Source organism: Ursus americanus, chromosome 16, assembly GCF_024610735.1.
Source record: "Ursus americanus isolate L20-20 chromosome 16, mUrsAme1.1.p, whole genome shotgun sequence".
NCBI lineage: Eukaryota > Metazoa > Chordata > Mammalia > Carnivora > Ursidae > Ursus > Ursus americanus.
In genome coordinates this window covers 36127987-36149252 of record NC_142142.1, presented here as the reverse complement: position 1 = coordinate 36149252, position 21266 = coordinate 36127987, and the positions used below count along the sequence as shown (strand labels likewise).

Below are 21266 nucleotides of genomic sequence, written 5' to 3'. Positions count from 1 at the left end.
CAAGGCAGCAAGGAGTCCCCTCACCCTGTGAATGAGGCAAGGAGACCCAGCACTTCCTCACGCTCCTGGCCCCTTTCAAGGCCGCTCTGTGCAGACACTGGCCTTGCACGTGGCACAGACCGGACCACCCCTCCACAAGCTCTCAGAGCCCAAGGGCAGCCTGGGGCAGCCCCTGCTCAAAGGCCTTTCCCCTGGGAGGCCTGGTGGCTGGGGACCCCCCTGAGAGGGCAGGGCAGCATGCTCACTTCTGGAAGTAGACGTTCTCATCCTGCCAATACCAGGTGTAGGTGAGGTTGCCGGGATACGCCTCTGCCCGGCAGGTGAGCAGAGCATCCTGGGATATGTTGACAGTGATGTTCTCGGGAGGGGAGACTATGAAGGGAGGCCCTGGGGAAAGAGGAAATAAACATGACCTTACCCGGTGCAGGAGGGGAGAGCGACAGCTCAGGGCACCTCCCAGGAAGCTCTGAGATGCCTCAGGAAGGGGTGCCCAGAACTCTGCGAGGGAGCTGACGGCGGGGGAGCACTGGCCCAAGAGGGAGCAGCACACCCTGGGCAGCTGTCATAGAGATGCTTCTAGCTGCTGCCAGAGCTCAGGTTCTTACTCTCCTTACAGGTCCCAGAGATGCAAAAGGTCCTGGGGTGTGGTCACGGGATGCCCCAGACCCTGGAGCCCGCTGCAGACATGCTTCTTGGCATATACCTGTACCCCACCTCCATGCACAAAAGGCCATCTAACCCGCCACACACACACACAAACACATACACACACACACACAAACACACACACATACACACACACGCACGCACGCACCCCCATTCCTGCCCATCCCTCTCTCCAGCAGACCCCAAGCAGGGGACAAGCAGGAGGGACAAAGGCCACTCTCTTCAATCCAGAGCAAGGAATGATCTGGCCTCTGGAGTTAAGAGGCTTCTGCTGCTTATCAGCCAGAGTTCAGGAGGGCAGACTGGGGGCAAGGAGGCAGGGGGCAAGCAGAGTCAACAGGGGGCGAAATCCCAGCCCTCCCTGGCGCTGGCTTTCCGGACAGGCCATAGCTGCCACCTGGCTCTCTTCTGAGAGGGCAGCTCTTCTCCAAGCTGCAGAGGGACCTCTGGCCCCTGCTGCCACTCAACGGTCCACGTCAGAAGGAGGCAGAAAGAACATGTGTCTCAGCAGCCCTGGCAGCCCAGACAGCCGCCCCCAGCCCTCACTGTTCCTCTAGCAGGCAGTGGGTGGGAGGCAACCAGGGTGGATGGGCTTAGCACAGAGACCCCGCCACCCGGATGCTGCCCCCTTTGCGGCACTCTGGGGCCCCACGCAGGGCAGCCTGGCATTTCCCAGTGCTGACCAGGCAGACCCCAGCTCTGCCAAATGCCCTCAGTGTTGTTTAAATGTCTGAGGTTTGGACTGAATTCCTATCTTTATTTATTGATGCCATCACTGGAACCTGAGAGAGGTCCCCTCCCCCAGGGAAGATGGAGGCATGGCAGGACACTATTTGGACAGAGAGAGAAACCCAAAACTCAACATGGTACGTCCCACCAACCCACGTGATGGCCACAGCAGGCCACCATGGGAGCTCTGGCTGTGAGCCACACAATACTCAGGAGAGGCCCGACACCACTCCTCGTGGGCTGCCCATCCCTCCAGCCACCGCAGCTGTGCCAACCGTGCCCTAGGCAAACCCCACTGCAGCTCAGATGGCTGGGAATCCCTGCAAAAGGTCGGGGGCACGAAGAGGAGAGAAACTGCCCTTACCTTGGACAAGCAGGTGAGTGGTATGGACAGCCTCTCCCTGGATGCTGTACGCACGACAGGTGTAGGCGCCTCTGTCCTCCCTACTGACCGATGTCACCGTCAGGCTGCCATCACTCACCTGGGGCCAAGAAGAGAGAGAGCTGAGCACCCACCCTGGGGCCCCACCAATGCCATCCCTTGGCGGAGAGGGTCTTGGGGCTCATACACTGGGGGGGATACGGAGCCAGGGGTTTCATGTCCCATCTCCCTCCAACAGACCCGAGCCAGGCTGCATGCTGTGCACAGTGTCACCCGTCATGTGAAGTGGGAGGTGGCCGTGGAAAGGGAGGAGGCAAAGGAAGGTGAGCAAGGAAGAAGTGCCGCAGTCCCAACGGAGAACCCCACTTACCTGGTATTTCCCACTAGCACCTAGGAGTGTCCCCTCCTTGAGCCAGGTGACAATGGGCTTGGGGTTCCCAAAAGCTGTGCAGGTCATGGTAACACTGCCACCCTCCTTGGCCTCGATGTACTGGGGGGGTGTTTCTGTAAAGGTGGGAGGAGCTGCAGAGAGACCCAGGGTGCGGTTAGCCAGGCTGCGGCCCTGCGTGCAGCGCCCACCCACGCCAGGCACCACGCCCGCTGTGTTCACACAGCACCTCTGCGAGGTGCTAGGGAAAACAAAGGAAGGGGGAGACAGGTAAAATCCTCTGCGCCTGAGTCTTACAGCGGGAGGGGAGCCCTGAAATTCAAAGTCAGTCTGGCTGGGTACAAATTCTGAACTTCTCCCACTGTACTTGGCTAATTACCAATAAAACAAATGTTTGCTGGGCATCTATAAGGAGGCCACTATGCTCAGTACTAAGGACAGAGCAATAAACAAGACAGCTCTCTCACAGCCTGCACATACTTGCCACCAGCTCCAGACTGCTCCGTCATCCCCCAGTCTTTCACCTCATCCCTGATACGCCTATTTCCTTAACCCCGGCCCAGCCAGGCCCCACGTTTCCGGGACGTCTGCTATCTGAGCTCCATCTAGGCCTAACATAGACCACAGACCATGGTTACAAGGAATCTTACTCTTCCAGATTCTGCAAAGAAAATCATCCACCTTCCTCCCTTTCTGGCATCCGGGCAGAAAGACAGCCCACTCTGCAGGCTACTCCCTTCTCAATTCTCTTCTGATTATGCCAGGCTATCCCCGCACCATGACTTGCATTGATTGGAGTTTTGACTAAAATTCCATCCTGTTTGGATCATCAGCTGTTAAGAGACTCCGCCTCGTTAGTCTGAGCTGCTTGCGGAGGCAATCGGGTCAGTCTTAACCCACAGGACTGTCAGTGCTTTTGAAGTGACAAGGAGAGGCCCCACTGCTGAACATCGGCCCTGGAGTTCACAATGCCAGGCTGGGGCAGGACATTTTTAGCTCATCGCAAGTTACCCAAAGGTCAAGACCAAGTTAAAGTGCTAGCCTGCCACTTGTTGGGTAACCCTGGGCACGTTACTCATCCTCTCTGGCCTTTACCTAAATCTGGCCCCCTCCAGGATTGACATGAGGAGTAAGTGAGATAAAGTTTGTCAAAGGGATCTTGTAATGTAAGTATGTGTGAAATGTTGGTTATTTTGCCATTACTCTTATCATTATCATCTCCCCGGAAACCTCTGAGGCATCCACGAGAAGCTCTGAGATGGGTGGCACCTCTCCAGAGAGCACTGCCCTGAGAACCAAATCAGAGTGCTTTGAGATTTGGTCCTGCCTGCCCCTCACTCTGCCAACTTTGTCTGCTACCACAGACCCCCTTCACGGTGCTCTAGCCACACTGGCTGTCTTTGGCTTCCTCAAAGGTGCCAAGAACGTTCAACCTCAGGGCCTTTGCATTTGCCGTCTTCTCTGTATCCAGACCTCACTACTTTGGTTCCTTCAAAACTTTGCTAAAATGTCGTCTCAGCCTTAAGCAGTCAACCCATGTGAGACAGGACTTCCAGCATTCTCTACCTCCTTGGACCACTTTATTTTCTTTAAAGTAATGATCACTGACTCTCCCTGAGAACGAAGATCTTTTCTGTAAATCCCACTGCATGCCCAGCTTTTCGCACAGTTCCTGGCATGCAACAGAGCACACAACAGCTGTTGAATGGACGGACGAATTTAGTATACACGCATACACACACCTACAGACCAACACGAATTCAAACACACAAAACTTCCTAGGAGCGAGATTACGACAAGACCACTCTCTTCAATCATTTCCAACGCCCTTAGCTCAGTGTGGGCACATGGGGGGCACCGGGAGGGTGAATCCTGAGTGAATTAAGAAGCATACTTCATCACACACGAAACACACACAATGGACACCTTCAAGCACGTCAATCCTCATGCAACAACGAATTCAATAAAAATGACGGCAAGAACCATTCCAAATCCTTATACGGGGTTTCTGAAATCCCAGCTTCTGAAATGGAAGTGTGCTCATCTCCAACAGAGCCCCTCTTGCCAAGCCTGTCCCTTGAAATACAGTTAATACAGCCACAGCCTCCATTACCTCTGGTGTCAAGCTTAAAAGAAAAGATAATAAATAAAATTACGTCCTCAAGTGACAAATTAATTACTAATTACATAATTACTTTATTATTTAGGTGCTAATCAGGAAAGTCCTTTGAACAATCTCGAGTTTTCAGGAAAATAATGGTTTGACTCTCAATTATTTACAGAATTAGGTGTTAGCTTGCCAGCTGCATTTCCAGGCTTAATTCTTTTTTACAAGTGCCCTGTAATTAATAGTGCAGGTTAGAAACAGGCTGGCCTCTCCTCCAAGTAATTCACCAACCTAAAGCAACACTTGGCTTGGGCTTTTTGGGTCTTTTACATGTGATAAAGGAATAATTGGGTTTGTTTCCACCCAACTGGTCTTTAGGAACACACAGAAGGAGAATGAGACCATTTGTAATTCTAATTTTTCATTGGCCTTTCATTTTCCAAAGGTGATCTCTGTCAGAAAATGCCTGACACTAAACATTCTAGTTTGGAAGCAATGGAATGTTGGCACTCTAGACTCTTTCCTTCTATAATGGAAATATTTATGCTGGAAGGAACTCAGAACTCAGGGTGAAGGGAGGGCGGGAACAAAGGGAGAGAGCTCTCTCACCTTGAAAGGTATCTGCTTTGTTCTCCCCATTTGAGAGGTAGGCTCCTTGGTAAGGGCAAAGTATTCTATGGTAAGCTCTGGTTCTGAAGCCTGGGGCAGAGAGGGGAACATTCTTAGCTTTTCTGCCCATCACTTCCCTATGAACAACCTGCCCGCCCTCCCTGAATGTACTGACTCTCCTTCCTCTGGGCTTCTGGGCATGCTGTTCCCTCTGCCTGGAATACTGTTCCGCACCTCCCACCCCTGCACCTGGCTAACTCCCTAGTCGGGTCTCTGCACAGGAGTCATTCCCTCGGAGAAGCTCTCCCTCCTTTGTTCTCCCAAACCCATATTGCAATTGTCCCTAGACTTACTGCCTCTGGAAGTTTCCTTAAGAGCTAGGTCTGGATTGGGTCCACTGCTGTGTCCCCAGAGCCTGCCACAGAGTAAACATTCAAGGTGTGGGTGTGGGTGGGTGTGTGTCTGTGTGTGTGTGTGTTACTTCCCTTTATTTACAAGATTTACAAGGAGCACTCCAGCCTGATCTCCAGGCCCAGGGTATACAGGTTACTCATGTAAATACTAAAAGCCAGGATTCGAGATGTGTTGTGAATCGACAAGGACTTTCAAACTACCACGGTCCTCCACATTTTCCAGTCTGAGGACCTTCCTGTGTCACTGTCTCCCTGCCACCACGCACTCATCTGATTTCGTCTTTTTTCTCTCTTGAGAAAGAGGATGGCCAGCAGCTGACCCACATGTAATTAACGTTCCAGACACTGTGCAAGACACTCTCTCACACAGCATTCCATCTGATCCTCACAACACCTCTGCAAACAGGCACTGGAAGCTGACGCTCAGAGACTTACCTGGGATCCTACAGCTCTCGGATTCATGAATGAATGCAGTGGGTTCGCGAAATAAACCAAACCTTCTCAGGGTCTCGTCCCATGCTCATTCCACTCTAAGCAATTAGGAATTCTCAAAGTATCAAGTCCCACTCACGCACATAGGGACGTTACAGAACACACAATTCTCAACTAAATTCTACTTTCCTGTCATGTGAATGCCTACTGAGCACCCGATGTCTCAGGTCACTGAATGGACACAGCCAGGATGACAGGAAAGGAGAAGGGGGTCGAGATTTCAGCCCAGCTTCCAAAGGGCGTAAGAGAGACAGAAAGCAACGTGGGGACTCTTGGCTCAGTGTTCAGTCAGTGAAGCTTTTAGCAGCCGATTTACCTTCCTAATTATGTTTTGCTTGGGCTAATATTAAGATGAGTTTTCATTCTCGGCACACACAACAGCTGGCATCAAAAGGAGGTGACTCAAAAGCTTGCTGTGTGGTGGGGACAGCCCACCCAAGACTTAAAATAAGCCTCCAATCAGTCTCTTGGGACAGACTGACAAGAGCCAACTACATCGAATGGGTCAGGCAGCCTGGACCAACACTGTTCTAGGACCGCAGTGGCTAAGAGACCAGTGCCCTGGCTAAAACAGTGTGTTCCTCTAGGACCCTGGAGAGGTTGTCAAGCCATGGAGCACGGCCTGACCCCCGTGGGAGGACTGACCCAACCCCACGAGGCAGGGCAGACAGAGCCATCCTTCAGAGCAGATCGTTACCATCAGAAGCTTCCGAGCCAGGAACAGCATCAATTTCTCTCTCCCACCCACAGCATCTATAGTCACAGACATCAAAACCATAAGGACCCAAGCTGTCTGTGGCACATCGAAAGCATATATGCCACTTCTCCAGATTTTTCTCCGCGGTTCCAGCTTCTCCTGGCTCCTCCTGAGTATCTCCTCCCAAGGAAGGACTCCCAGGGACACAAGAGAGACTCTCCATCTGGGGACACGCAGAAGGCCCAGTGCCTGGTGCGGTCACAGCCTCAGAGCCAGGCCCAAGCCTACACCAGCATTGGGAACCGGGCCAGCTCACCTGGGGCCGCTGCAAACACTTAAAAAGCATCAACACACAGCACAATTCACTGCATGTGAGCTCTAAACACCTGATAGCCATTAAAATGGTTACTCTTCACTGGATTCTTACATTTCCTTGGACAGTAAACCCAGTACGAGCAGGGACTGTGTCTGGGCTTTGTCACCATTGTTTTCCCATCACCTGGTGCAGGCGAGGCACATAACAGACCCTCACTGCATGTCACTCAAATGAACATATTTAACAAGGAACCAAAATCTTAACCTAAAAAGGAAAACTGTCCTGGTGGGACTCCAGGAATCCCACTAGAGTGGGAAGGCATTTCCCGGGCTAGCACGGTCTTCCCAAGGCTGAGAAATGGTGCCAGCAGTTACCAATCTGGCTTCCACAGAGCCTAAACCTTCCTGGTTTCAAGAACCAGATTCCGACCTCCCTCTAAGGAACTCTGACGCCAACACCCACAGCAAACCCCACCTCATGCCTGGGGAGCGGCTCCTCCCAGGCACCTCCACTGACCCCAGAGGCTCTAGGGAGACCACCGAGGGGGAGCAGGAGGTGGGAATGGCTAACTCAATGGGGCCCAGCCCTGCTGACTCCTCTTTGCAGAAGAGATTCGGAGCAGGCATAGGGTACAATCAGGAAAGAGGGTTCCCCTAAAGGACGTCCTCGGAGTATAACCTTCCAGGTCACTCCTCACCCACCCCAGGAATGAGGCCCATACGCACCGTTGATGGTAAGATGGACCCAACTGCCATTGTGAAAGGTGTCATACTGCTGGTCCAGCATGAGCACTTTGCACTCGTACCAGCCCTGGTCCTCAGAGCGGACCTGCTCCAGCCGCAGGGATGCTTTATCGTGAAGACTTGCCCGGCCTGCAGGAAGAGAGTGGACAAAAGCCCAGGAGGCCGTCAGGGTGAGGCTAACAGCACAACACTCGGCAAAGGCAGAGGACCCATTGTAACCTTCAGACCATTTCCCATGGCAGGGCCCCAAAATAACAGCTGGCACCAACTCCAGGCAGCAGGTGGCAAAGGGCCTAGCCATGGAGCCATTCTCCCAGCCTCGGCTGGCCCCACCCACCTGCAACTGTAACTCTGGGTTTGGCACTGGGAAGAACTTCAGTCCCTCGGAATACTCCTGTTCTTTTGCAGATCTCTTGGGACAAAGGAAAGGCATGGGGGATGCAGAGTTGAAGAAAGAGAGTGGGAGGAAGGGAGGGAGGAAGGAAAGGTGCAAACAGAAGAGGGTGAGGTAGGGGACTCAAGAGCAGGCCCCAGAACCTCAATTCAGGCTAAGTGACATCCCTTTCCCACCCGGGTCCCCACCCCCAGCACCTCTCTGCCTGGCTTCCCTACGGTAAAGCAGAGAGAGGGCACACAGGGACCAGAGTGGTGGGGTCCCCTCCCAGTCCTACTGCCCATGCCAGTGACTGCTCATCTATCCAGAGCCCACTGCCCCCAGGACCTGAGACACCAGGGCCCATAAGCCCAAGAATGAGGCTAGGGCTGGCAAGCAGAGCAAAGGCCCCCCAGCTACCCTCCTTAACTCCATCCTCTTCCCCATTAGGAGGCCATCTTCATCTCACTCACGGTGATGAGAAGGTACGAGACGCAGCAGGAGCCAAGCCGACTGGGAGTCGGGGATGAGGAGTAGCCCTCGGGGCCCACCCTTCCTTCACCCACGACCTCAGCCCACCCCTCACCCCAATGTCACCACCTTCTGTTTTCATCCTTATCTCAACACTGGCAATCTGCCTAAAAACCAGAATGTAAAACCAACCACAGCCAAAAAGAGAGGGAGGGGTAGGCCCAAGAGGGAGAGACAGAGAAATGGAAGATTTCTGGGAGAAATGCACTGCAGACCTCAGGAGCCAGAAGTGAAGATAAAAGCAAGGTCTGCCAGCTTCCTGTCTTCCTTTAAAACCCCAGCACACACGCGCACTCGTGCACACACACACGCTCACACTCATGCATGCACACGCCGCACGCTCTCCTCCTTGGCAGGCTGGCGGGCAGGCACTGGCAGTGACTCACAACGAGGCCCCTGCTGGCAGGAGCAACTGCAGAGCAAGACAGCCAGGGGGCCTGGAGGAGGGAGGCCGCAGCGGCAGAGGAGGAGGAAACAGGTGCCCACCGCCGCGGCATGAACTAGCCCCAGATGTTTGCTTCCACTCAGGGACGGGATGAGGCCCCAACTTCAGAGCCAGAGGGAAGGAGTGGGCCCAGGCAGACAGAGCAGACTCCACAGCTGCCGCCAGCCAGCCCAGCCGAGGGCAGCAGGGCTCTGACTCAGCTGCTTCCTGCACAGAGCGGCCCTTCAGCGCAGCCCTGCTGTCCTACACGGTGGGCTCTCTAGGCTTGCCTGTCCTTACTCCTGCCTCTGCCCCTGCACGTCCCTAGCTGTGCTGTGATGCCTTGTGCCTGCGTCACCTCATACCTCTCCTCCCCATCACTTAATTAAAACCTACCAAAGTCCAAAGGATGGAGGAAAGAGGCAGAGACTATAGAGAGCAGATAACAGACCAGTCAGAAAAATATAAGCAGCAACAGAGAGAAAGGCAGGAGGAACAGTGACCATGACCACTGAGAGAGAAGAGGGCCAGCCATGCCAAAACCAGGAGAGGAAATGGTGGGGGGGGCTGTAGCCCAGACCTTACCTGCATACTCAGGGTCCACATGGGGTGGATAGTAGCCAAACTTGATGAAGATAGGGATGGGCACCCCAAACTTGAACCACTCCACGACATAGGGCGGGGGCTGTCCTGTCACCGGATGAATCACGTCGCATCGCAGGACCACGCTCTCACCGGCTCTTGCGGTCACAAACTCGGGCTCCTCTCGCAGGCCGTGGGCAGCTAGTGGGTCAGCAAAGTTGGGATGCACAAAGGGCGGTGACAAGGACATCCTGCCCCAGCAGCCCAAGAGGCAGCCCCCTGTCCATCCATGTCCAAGGACCTCCATCTCCCACCCCCTCCCCAAGGCCAGCTGCCCACCCCAGCCCTCCTCCTGAAAAGGAGCTCAGTCACTCCCCAGAGGGTCCCAAATGCACCCTGAACCCCCTTCTCCCCCTCCCTGCTCATACCTCCCACAGCCCTGGGGGCCCCATGTATCCATGAACCTGAGATGGGGAGGAAGGGGGGAAGAAGAAAGGGAAGCAGTTCTTTCCAGTCCTGCAAGCCAAACCTTCCCTCCCTAATCCCAAAGAGCACAGCCATGACCATGTCCTCCCCCACTGCACCCCCCCCCAACAGTTCTAAGGGGTTTGGCTACTGAGAAAGTGGAGGGGCCTCAGCCTCGCTATGGAGACCCGCAGTCTGGGCTACAGGGGCCTGCTGTAGCCGGGAGTATAAATATGGAATCTCTTCCTGTGCAGGATGCTTCCCACCAGAGCCTGGTAGGAGCCGCAGAGCCAGCCTCCTCCTACGCCCCACCCCCAGCTCAGCCTGATGTTCGCAGCACAAAACAAGAGTACTCCATACAGGAGCAGGGGAATCCCTAACAAGCTGAGCAGAGGCTGCTCATGGCAACACCAGAGGGAAAACCCCACAGGCCTGACTGGCCTCTCCAGGCCCCTCCTCCCTTGCCCCACTGCACCTGCTGCAGAGAGGGGAGCAGGAGGGGCCTCCAGCCCTCCAATTTCCAAACCCCAGGCATCACCATTAGGAAAGCAGGATGATGGGGACAGAGCGGGGCCCCTGGGACAGCTAAGCTCAGCCAGCTAAGGGGATATCATCCACCTTTGGCAGATGATAACACATACAGCTGGATAGGGTGCACCTATCCTCTTGGCATCAGGAGGGCAAAGTGGAGACAGACCCACCCCCACCCCCAAGCTGGAGGACACAAAGGACAGGTTAACCCAGGCACAGCTTCTCTCACCTGGCAGCCTACTCCTGAGCCCCTACAGGAGGCATGCCACCCCCACCTTGAGCCTGAAACTGCTCCCTCCCACACGAGGACTCCGTGACCACAAAGTCACCTTGTCCAGCTTGTTTCCCAGTGAAAGGGACAGCCTGGAGAAGCCTCTCCCTCCTGCCTTCCCTCACACTACCCAACACAACTCCGGACTAGACCACAGCTCTCACCATCCAAACTCGCCTCCTTTCCCAGTCCCTGCTGGGCCCCTCCAGGCAGCACCAAGGACAGCAGCTGCTCTACCAGAGGCGCAAAGCCAAGAGCTGATGGGCCCTCCCACCACAGAAAGGACGCCCAGAAGAACGGCATCTGCCTGTCCGTCTGTCCCTCTGTCCATCTGTCTGTCTGCCTATCTGTTGTGGTGCCTCTGCCTCTGCCTCTTACTGCATCTCTGACCCCTGTGTGCTCCTGCCTGTCTCCTTCTCTCCTCTCTGTCTTTCCTATACGTCTCTGCGTCTCTGGCTCCTTCTATGGGTCTGTCTCTCTGACTCTTCCTCTGTCTCTCTGGCTCTGAGACAGAAGTCTCTCTCCTACTCCTTCTCCATGTCTTTCTGTGCTGCTCCGTCTCTCTGTCTTTTCCTCTTTAGCTCCCACTCTATGTGAATGCTTCTACTTGTCGGTCTTTCTCAGTTTTCATGTCTCTATCAGTGTGTGTGTGTGTGTGTGTGTGTGTGTGTGTGTGTGTGTGTGTGTTGGGGGAAATATGTGGATTTCCTCTCGCCTATGCACCGGGAAAGGGTTTTGCCTGCTTTTCTGTGTGGAGGGACCTCTGTGTGCTTACGTTTCTGTGTTTGTATCTCTCTCCATGTCTGACTACATATTGTCTGTTCATCTCTGTGTCTCTCCTTCTCTCCCTCCCCATCCCCCTCTCCCTCTCCTCCCTAAGTTGCGGAAGGAGGAGGAGGCAAGCTCTTCTAGAAGCTGATTGGCTGCTGGTGACATCACTGTTTTCTAGAGAAAGAGCTAAGATCACAGAGTATTTTTGGAGCAGAGCAGAGTGTTGCACTCACCTGCCTGAGGCCCCAGCAGGTTTCCCAATCCCCCCACCCCCAACCTTGCTTCAGGCTAGGTTTGAATTCCAACCCCTCAGGGAAAGCAAGGAGAGGGCTCAGCTGCATCAGGCCCCTCCCCCACAACCCCAGGGGCACCTAGAGAGGGACAGAGGCTGCCTCTCAGCCTCCAGAAGCACAAAGGCTGATCCTGGACCCAGAAGGAATGGGCAAACAGCGGGCACCATGAGCGAGCAGGGGGAACAATGTGTGTTTGCATGTGAGAGTCTATGTGCATGAGAGTAGCTCTTGGCAAAAGGATGTAGGAGTGTGTATGTGCATGTGTGCATATGTGTGGCTCTCAGGAAAAGGACGGGGATGAGTGTGTGCACGGCGGAATGCGTGTGTGTGAGCATGTAGATGTGTGTATGCGGCCGTGTGCAAGTATATGTGAGTGTCTGTCACACAGACTTTCCAGGAGGTGAAAAGAGGAAACACAGGAGCCTAGGGGAAGAGGAAGGACCTATTCCAGGGCCTGGTTACCAGGTGTGGGGGACAGAGGCAGTCCACGAAGGGGGCTCCTTCCCAGGGCTTTAGCCCTAAAGCCAAAGGCAAGAGGAAGGGGCTCTGAGAAAACGGCCAGCACTGCTGAGCAGGCGGTTGCCCACTTTTAGCAGTGAAGCTTGGCTCTGTAGCTCCCCAGCGACTGACCGGGCTTGCGGGCTCTGGGGGGCAAGGCCAGGAGGTGGGGCGGCTCTGCAATGGATCCCCACAGTGCCTACCGCTCCACGCTGCCTCATTCTCACCGCATGGCAATGAGGCAGCCTCTTTCACACCTCCCCCAGCACCGCGCTGGCTCCAGGTTTCCACCCCCACCCCCTAGCCAGCCCCTGGGCTCAGGACTGAGCACCCAACCCAAGGCCAGCCCAGGAGCCAGTCAGCCCCACCCCTCCTCTCTGCGTAAGGCCCCTTGCGACCAAGGACAAGCGGCAGGAGAGGGGACTCCATGAGATAAGCATCCCAAAGATTCTAAGCAAGCAAAAAGAGATGGTGTTTCCCAAGAAGAAAGCAGAGGGGTGGGAGCCCCTGCCCCAGCCTCTGCACTCGGTCCAACCCTCCTGGTTTTCTGAACCCTAAAATATTTTTTTTAAGACTGTATTTATTTGAGAGAGAAAGAAAGAGCAAAAGCGAGAGCACAAGCAGGAGAAGCAGCAGAGGGAGAGGGGCTCGATCCCAGGACCCGGGAAAATGACCAGAGCTGAAGGCAGACGCTTCACTGACAGAGCCACCCAGGCATCCCTGAACCCTAAAATATTTATCAGCTTCCTCAACTCCTAAACACACACACACATAGCACTCTCACTCATCACCTACAAGCACTTCTTCCTAAGCCTGATCCTTTCCGAGCCAAAATATGTCTAATAAAACACTTTCCCCAGAAAAGCTCAAAGCAAGAGAGAAAAAGTAAACAAGCTGGCAGTAAAAAGGGAAGAGGGGTTTGATGGAGGAGAGAGAGAGAAACTCTAACCTAGGACGACACCAAACCCAAATCGAAGAGCGAAAGAGACTCAAGAAACCAGGAAGGAGACAGAGGAAGGGATGGCACAGTGCAAACCTGACACAGGCAGAGCCCAGCCCAGGGCAGGAGAGAGAACTCTGGGGCACAGAGGACACAGAGACACAGGTCTTCAAAGGACCCCAGAACCAGGAGGGGGACAGAATGCAGGCGATTCCTTCGGGAAGCGAGTGGGCTTCTCCCCAGCAGGGCTGACTGGAGCAACTGTCCACCGGTTCTGAAGGGAGCAAGAAGGAGGGAGGAAGAGATGGAGGGAGGGAGGGGAGGGGAAGGACGGATAGTGACCTGGGTGAGGAGGAGCTGCAAGAGGGGGTGACACCCCCAGGCCCCTTCCCCACCAAAGAGGCGTACAGCAGCCCCAAGAGCTGAGGCTGCACCCTCAAAGGGCAAACTGGCATCTGCAGGGGTGAGGGCGGTAGGAGGCCTGAGGTGCCCTGGATTCCACATACCCGTTTTAGAGGAGGCAGGAAACAGCAGTCCCCAGAGCAGAGCGAATCTGCATTTTGGGGCTCTGCCCAGCCCACTCTGGAGTTGTTTTACCGGGATAGGGAAGAGAAAGCAGGAGAGCAAAGGAGGACAAGGTAGCCCCTGCTGTCTGGCTGACCTTTGGAAGCCCATAGGGTACAAATCCTCTGCTCTCTATGCCAGGTGGTGCCTGGTGGGCAGCCAAATCCAGGCTGCCATTGGCTCCCTTGTGGGCACAGAACCATGAGGAGCCAGGCCCTGGCACAGCCCCTGTGCCGACACTCACGGCCTGGGGCTCTTCCTCCAGGGCAGGGCTGGAGGAAGAAGGGTACCTGAGAATGACAAACACTCCAAATGCCTGAGAAGGCCTAAGAGCCAGAGCAGGGAGAGCTTTGGCTGTCAGGAAACCTAACCTCTTCTAAATACTTATCACATGCCAGGCTCTGGGCCGGGCAGGCATGTAACACAAATTTCCCTTAATGCTCCCAATGCCCACCTGACAGAAATACTACCGGCTCATTTTCACAAATGAGCAAACTGGGAGGCTACCTGGCTCCACACAGTCACTCAGGGACAGGTGGGGGAGTCAGGCTCCAGCTGCCATGCCTCCTTTTGCCCACACTCATGGGCACCATCCTGCCGGACCACAGGCCCAGGCACTAAGGCCTCTCCTGCACCACAGCCCAGACACAGCGCCCCGCCCCTTTCTTCCCTGAGTCCAGGGGCAGTCCCTCCCTACGGTGCCCTCTGCTCAGGTTCCAAGGGCCAGGCCCCTGCAGTCCTCAACCGGAGAAGGAAGACACGGTGCACCTGCTGCAAAGGCGGCTGGTGTCTCTGACTGGCTCTGGGCTCGGCATCAGTCTGCAGCCCCGGCTAGTCTGCTAGTGGCTGTGGTGAGGGAAAACCACGGCATGAGCACCAGCCTCCAGCATTTATAAGTCCTTACGGGAGCCTCCTGTTCTTGCTCTCCCCCCTCCTCCTCCTCCTCCTCCTCCTCCTCCTCCTCCTCCTCCTCCAGCTCCTCCTTGTCGTCCCCCGCCCCCTCCTCCTCTGGGCACCAGACTCCCAAACCACAGGCCTGTTGTCTAATAATACCAGCGACAGCCACCGCCACCTCCATCTGCCAGCCTAAAAATAATCCCTGCTGAGTCCAAAAAAGGCACAGCCCCCAATAGTCCCCCAATCACTCCTCCCCAACCAGCTAGGAGGCTCCAGGAGATTCCAGGAAGCCGGGGACTCGGGCTCCCAGGGAGCCTCCCACAGCAGTATACACCCAGAGGGATGGCCTGAGGAAGGCAGAGGACAGACTCCCTATCGCCCAGACCAAAGAACACTCTACAAGTGTGAGATGGACACAGGACCAAAACATCTGGTCATGTCCTTGTTCCTTCCAGAAGGCAGGTGGGCTAGCGGTCATCTGGCCATCATTCTGCCTCCAGCAAGGGCCCCCACACCCAGCCTAGGCAGGTTCTCAGCAAAGTCCCCACCTTCCATGGTCTCCCTATCAGAATCCTCACAGCCCTTCCAGCCCCCACTCCCCATCAAACCTCTCAGGGTGGGAAGTCAGAGGTCAGGGGAGCCCAGACAGGCCCTAGCCGGGAAAGCTTCCCATCTTCCAAACAGCAAGGCACTGGGGAGGGAGGGGCAGGAACTGCAGGCCTCCTTTCTCCTGTGGGTGCCTCTCCTTCCTAACCCTCTTGGCTGGGCTCCCCTCGGCAGCCCACGAGGCAGCGATGCTATTAGCAACCTTAATTTGCTCTCAGCTAGATTGTATTTCCAAGAGCCTTTTCCCCATGAGCCACTGACAGGAAGCAGTCAGTAATTCAACCTCCGCTCTGCTATTTAATGGCTCCTCAGCAGAAAGACGAAGCCACACCCCACCCCCACCCCCCCACATGGTGGAGGCCTGCACCCTGCACACTCACGCGTGGCCAAGGGCACGCGTGTACTCAGAGCTGGCAGGCGGGCAGGCCCAGACAGGTGAGGGCATGGTGGGCTCGGCCTGCACCAGGCCACCCTCCCCTCCTCGGGTAAGACAAGGAAGTTAGGAAATCGAAGCCCCATATTTACTCACAGTGAAGCGCCAGCATTCCCTACTCGGAAGCCAGAAAATGAGGACAGTGGCTCACCTCGCGCAATTTGTGAAGGCGAGCCAGTGTGCAAGCTATCTGCCACAGACCTTCTCGGGGGGTGACTGTGACCAGGAGGGAAGGAAGGGCACTAGGGATGCGATGACAGGCTGCGGGGACTGTCCCAGTCCCCTCTCTTCTCAGAAGGACAGTTAGGCTGGCTGGCACCTCCCTCAAAGCTTTGGCTCACATGGAATTGTTCTCCAAAACCTTCACGGAGGCCCTGTCTCTGCTCACCAGTCTCCTGCTTATTCACGCAAGAGAGAACAGAAAAGCAGGAAGATTCCTAAGAAAAATAGGTCAGCTGCCTCGGGCAGACTGAGCTGGCACCCGTGGGCAGTGCCCCTGAGGGGGCCAGGCTACAAGCTGCCCCTGCAGCCCTAGCACCCTCTCCCATCTCCCCAGGGACCCAGCCCCTCTCTACTCTAGAGCGCACTGGGTTAACAGGGAACTGATGCCAGAGCCCACTGTAGCAAGACAGGCCCATTTTCTGTGTCCCCTGGAGCTCCGCCTGGGTTTGTGCCCCCTCCCTGCCCATTTAGGCTTCCTCTCAGGGACCTTAGGTATCTTTCAATCCAGCCCTTGGGCTGAGCCTCCAACTTCAAAAACTTCTGGGCTGCCTAGACTCAGGGGCAGAGCAGGGGGATGAAGAAAGTAAGGTGCCTGCTCTGAGTGTCGTCTCACTGACAAACACAGCACTCGGAGAGGACTGACTCCCCACGCCGTGCCTGGAGCCTAGCTGTCCCCCTGTCCTGCTGCATTCTATACATGTGCATGCCAACACACAAGTGTGTGTGCACACACATACAAGCACAGGCATGTGTACACACACACGTGCAAACACACACACCTATACGGGCACGTGCACACATCTGCAGACAGCTCACACCAATTACAGCTCTTTTCATAATTCAGATCCACTCTTCTCACAAGCTGCTTAACCCATCCTAGGCAGCAGACAGAAGAAAACTGCCCCCTGAGACCCTGGGCCCCAGCCTGAGAAGGTCACAGGATGCGTCTGGGGAGGGAGGAGACTTCCAAGAGGAAGAGAAGTGTCTTAAATCTCGGGCCCAGCCCCTTCTATCACCCAGACCTCAAACCACCCCCCCACCCCCCACCCCCAGCACACCGGAAGGCTGGGAGAGAAGAGCAAGCAGCAAGCAGGACCAGGGGAGAAGAGAGCAGCAGGCCAAGCTCTGAGAGCCGCACCCTGGCTGGGGTGGGCAGAGGGGAGAGAAAATGCAGGCACCAGGACAGCAGTGCCAGGATCCAGGAAAGAGGGAGGAGCAGAGAGATGCTGAGTTTCAGCATCTCCCCAGCGAGGCAGCCTCTGCTCCTTGGGTAACCAGATCCCAGCGTTCTGTCTCAGAGCCACAAACACGAAACCACCCGGCTCTGGGACCTGCCTACTCCAAGTCTGGCGCATGTAGGGCCTCAAGCCAGGAACTGAAATCTGACTCTTCCCACTGCCCCCCTGCCATGCCCTTTCCAACACATCCCGTCCTCAGCTTCTTCCAGGACGCATGCTGCCAGACACACCCCGGCCTCTGGCATGTGTGCTAGGGACACACACACACAGGCACACATGCACACACATACCACTTGGCCCCTTGCTGAGCAGAGTCCTTCCTTGCTGATGGACTGTCCATGCGGTCTTGCTAGAAGCCTCCTGGTCTACACCTCCCCCTCCCATCTTCATCCGCAAAGGGAAGAAGGGAGAGTAAGGCCAGGCAAAGAGGAGAGGGCACTCTACCAGTGGGATCTGAGTCAGAACCCCTCTTGGTTTGGGGACACTGCAGTCAGGGATAATCCAGCCACAGAATTTGCGGTGGACAGGAGGAGGCAGCCTTGGGAATAAAGGCCCAGACTTCTCCTCTATGGCATGGCCCACAGTCCTCCCCCAAGCTTGCTCCATCTGGGATGCTGAGTCTCCAATCACCAGCTCCCAGACTCCAGATACGTATCTTCTCCGTACCCTCCCCAACCTCTCTACTGACCTTAATCACCACTCAGACACACATGATCAAAGGCAAAAGGGGAGCCCATTCTAACTCTGCCCAACCCGACACTGCCTAAGGGCCCATTCCCTTTTACCCCTCTGCTAGAGCAACCTCTGCCTCAGCCAAACCCTAAAAGTGGTATCTCCAAGTCCCTACCTCGAGGGAATCTCCCCAGAAGTCACCTCTGCCAGTCAGAGAACAGCTGAGGTCTCACACAGAGCCAGAATTTGAACAGTGGCTGGTTACTCCCATGTGAGTAAACACCTGCCACACAGCCCGCCCCCCGCCCCCAGGCTGTGATGCTATGACCCGTTTGCCTCCTGGGTTCCCTGCATCCTTCCCACAAGCCTCTGGCCACTGACAAAACTCCCAGTTCTGCAGATCTTTCAAAGGATTTCCAAGCAGTCCTGAGGTCTGCACGCCCTCTGCATACCTCCCTGGGATTCAGAGGAACAAGAGGTTCTCCCCAGACAAGGTCAGCCTGCGAAAGGGTACTTAGTTCCTGACAGAGGCAGCCTTCTGAGCTTCCCTTAAGACATTTCCAGGGCTCCCAATTATACTACATTATATTACTATATTCACTTCTTTACAGCACTGATGTTCACCAAAAACCCTACAAGCTCATACTGTTAATCCTATTTGCCATTGAGGCAAATGACATTTAAAAGGTTAAGCAACTTGTCCAAGGTCAAAGGGCCAGCAAGTGTCAGGGCCAGCAAGTGGCAGAGCCAGGATTTGAAACCAGATCATTTGACCCATACCTAGGTCCTTAACTAACATACAAATAGTCTTTTCGAGCTAAAAGGACCCCAAAACCAATAGGGGTGGCAGGTTCAAGGGTGCATGTCAAGCCATCCCAGATAGAAGGACCTCTCCACACCCAGAAAGAGCGTATAACCTTCATGCCCAACAACCTTCAATGTTGGGAAGTCCTTCCTTCTGTCTGGCCATTCTGTGTGTTGCTGCAATATAAACCCATTTGCCTTTATTCTGTATTTAAATTTGCACAAAGTCCATTCCCCTCACCCTGACTTCTCAGGGTGGAGACTATTTCAGAGCCTCCTTTCAGTGTCTCTTTTTTATTCAAAGATCCCAGCAGATCCTTTTGTGCTTTCAGCGACAGTCCCATAGCAGGAACGTACCAAAAACTGGAGGGGAGGAGGACGAGGGCATTGGAAGACTACAAGAATATATGGGAAAGGAGGAGGCTAAGGTTAAGGACAGATTCGCACACACAACCCGACCCACCTCATACCCACCCCCATTCCGTAAGCTTCTGAGTCTCCCTGGCCTCAGTTTTCCCACCTGACAAATGGAGTTTTTAAACCACCCAAGTCAACATATCATTTAACAAAATCACCCTTCCTTCGCCTTCCTCTGGTTCCGTTTTCAGACTCACTCCCTTCCTCAAATAGCTTGGAAGACAGTCCATTCTAGAAACTTTCTCAAATCACTCCCCTCTCCCCCTACACACCCCCAGACAAGTAGAGGACCCTGGCTGTAAAAGGCGCCTCGCTACGACCCCCTCTGCCCTAGCGCGGCTGGGAGCGGGTTCTCTCTTCGCCGGGTCCTCCCAGCTCACTTCCACCCCCCGACAGGTTCTCTCCCAGCTCTCCTCTCCTCCCGGAGGCTTTGTGAACTTGCCCGCAGCTGGGTTGTGTCTGCGTGCTGAAAACAGTGAGCTCAGAGTCCTAGCACCCTCCAGGCTCCGCTCCTACTTCCATACAAGGGCCGAGAGCCTGGGGTGCCACCCAGAGGCTTGTAGGTCGCTTTGCCCGTCTCCAAAGCAAAAGCGCGCGCGCTCACGCACGCATCACCCAACTCGCTGGCTTCCCTCGTCTCACCCCCAGCTCAGACGGAGAAAATCAGAAAAAGAAAAACCTCCCTCCGCTTGGAGATGTAGCAGAGGGGACCCCCACCCCGCCGCCCTCACCCCCAGCCAGTTCTGCCTCACAGCGGAGGGGGGCGGCGTGGGGTCGGCCCGGCTGCGGCCCGCTCCCAGGGAACTTTTGCCTGGCCGGGGCCCAGGTGCGGCTAAGACTGGAGCGGGCACCTGGCAGGGCTAGGCATAAGCGGACACTCCTCGGAGCCGGCGCAGGGACTCAAGCGCTTAACCAGCTCTTCTCCTCTCTCCGGGCTCCGTGCGCCTCCTGCACCGCGAGGGGGATCCGACCCTCAGCCGCCAGAATGTGTGATCAGAAGGGGTGTGAGCTGGAGCGGGGGGCGCCCGCAGGGCCGAAAAACCTGTCCCTTTAGGAGCTGTGGGTGCCAAGAGTCCCAAGGCTCTGGGTCGCGCCTCCCTGCAAGGGCTCGTCTGCGGAGCGGTGGCGCTGCGCGGGGCTCGAGCGTGCTGCAGCCTGCCCAAAGACCCGCAAACTCCCCGGCAGCCAGAGTTAGGAAAGCCGCCGACTCCCCAACGCTAGAAGAGGCGGCTGCTCCGGCAAAGAGCACCTGTCTCGGCACGCTGGTATGAAGCCTCGGGGCCGAAGGCGGAAGAAGTAGACCCGGATCCCAAGATCTTTTCCCGAGTGCCCGGCAGCCCATGGACTCGCGCCCCTTTCCGCCCGGCCCCTCCGGCCCGCGGCCCCCAGCCGTTCCCGGCAGTGCTCCGGAGCGCGCCTCGTTGGAACTGGAGCCTCGCCCGCGGAAAGGCGCAGCACTCGGCCGAGCCGAGGAGCCCGAAACGGGGATGAAGGGGCTGAAAGCGCCGGGGAGGGCCAGAGGAGGGGCGCTGCACTTCAACTCACCTTGAGCCGCAAGACCTCGGGTGCTGATCACACTTGCTATCAAAGTGGCCACATACCAAATCATAGTACTACCGCGCGCCAGCCAAGAGCCTCATCCTATCGCAAAGTGCTCCTGCGCCCTCACACTTCTCGCGCCCGAGCGCCTGCTCACGCCCGCTCGCGCCAGCCTACGCCCCGCGCCGGTGCTCCTGCAGCCCGGGCGGCCCGCTCTCCATCCCTCCCCGGCTCCGCTCGGCTCGGCGCGCAGCCTCCCCGGCCCCCGGCGCAGCGGCACCTGCACTACTAGCCCAGGCAGAGCGCAGCCAGCTTCACGGTGAAGCCTAGCCGGGCCGGGCCTCCGGGACCGCCCCCGCCAGCCGCCCATTGGACACTGCTCTCAGGCCTGGGGGCCGATTGGCTCGATTGTCTGTTCGTCGCGGTGCGAAGGAGGCGAGCCCATTTCAAGGTGCGTTGAAGTGTGGCGAGCACAGAGCCGCAGAATCATGCGCATTGCCAGGGAGAAGGCGTTGTAGCGTCTTTGCTCTGTACTGTTCTCTGCTCACACTGCATGGCAAGTTTCTGGTGAAGGGAATGGTAGCTTCTCGGGCTTGCTAACGGGACCCCGGGAATCTCAATTACCCTGGACAGGTCCGAGGGGACGGCGCCCC

General features: G+C 55.9%; 1 protein-coding gene across 2 annotated transcripts in view; it reads right to left on the bottom strand.

Moving 5' to 3' along the window:
- The window catches only part of IGSF9B (immunoglobulin superfamily member 9B), a 53468-nt gene extending 32591 nt beyond the window's left edge, over window positions 1–20877 (bottom strand). For both annotated transcript variants that reach the window (XM_045790830.2, XM_087868268.1), the window contains exons 1-6: window positions 20620–20877; window positions 9456–9653; window positions 7525–7671; window positions 2148–2299; window positions 1760–1877; window positions 246–387 (exon numbers count right to left, since the gene is read on the bottom strand). In XM_045790830.2, coding sequence (XP_045646786.2) covers window positions 246–387; window positions 1760–1877; window positions 2148–2299; window positions 7525–7671; window positions 9456–9653; window positions 20620–20683 — 821 coding nt within the window. In that variant the 5' untranslated portion in view covers window positions 20684–20877. The remainder of the gene's footprint in view (window positions 1–245; window positions 388–1759; window positions 1878–2147; window positions 2300–7524; window positions 7672–9455; window positions 9654–20619) is intronic.
- Window positions 20878–21266: the final 389 nt, after the last annotated feature.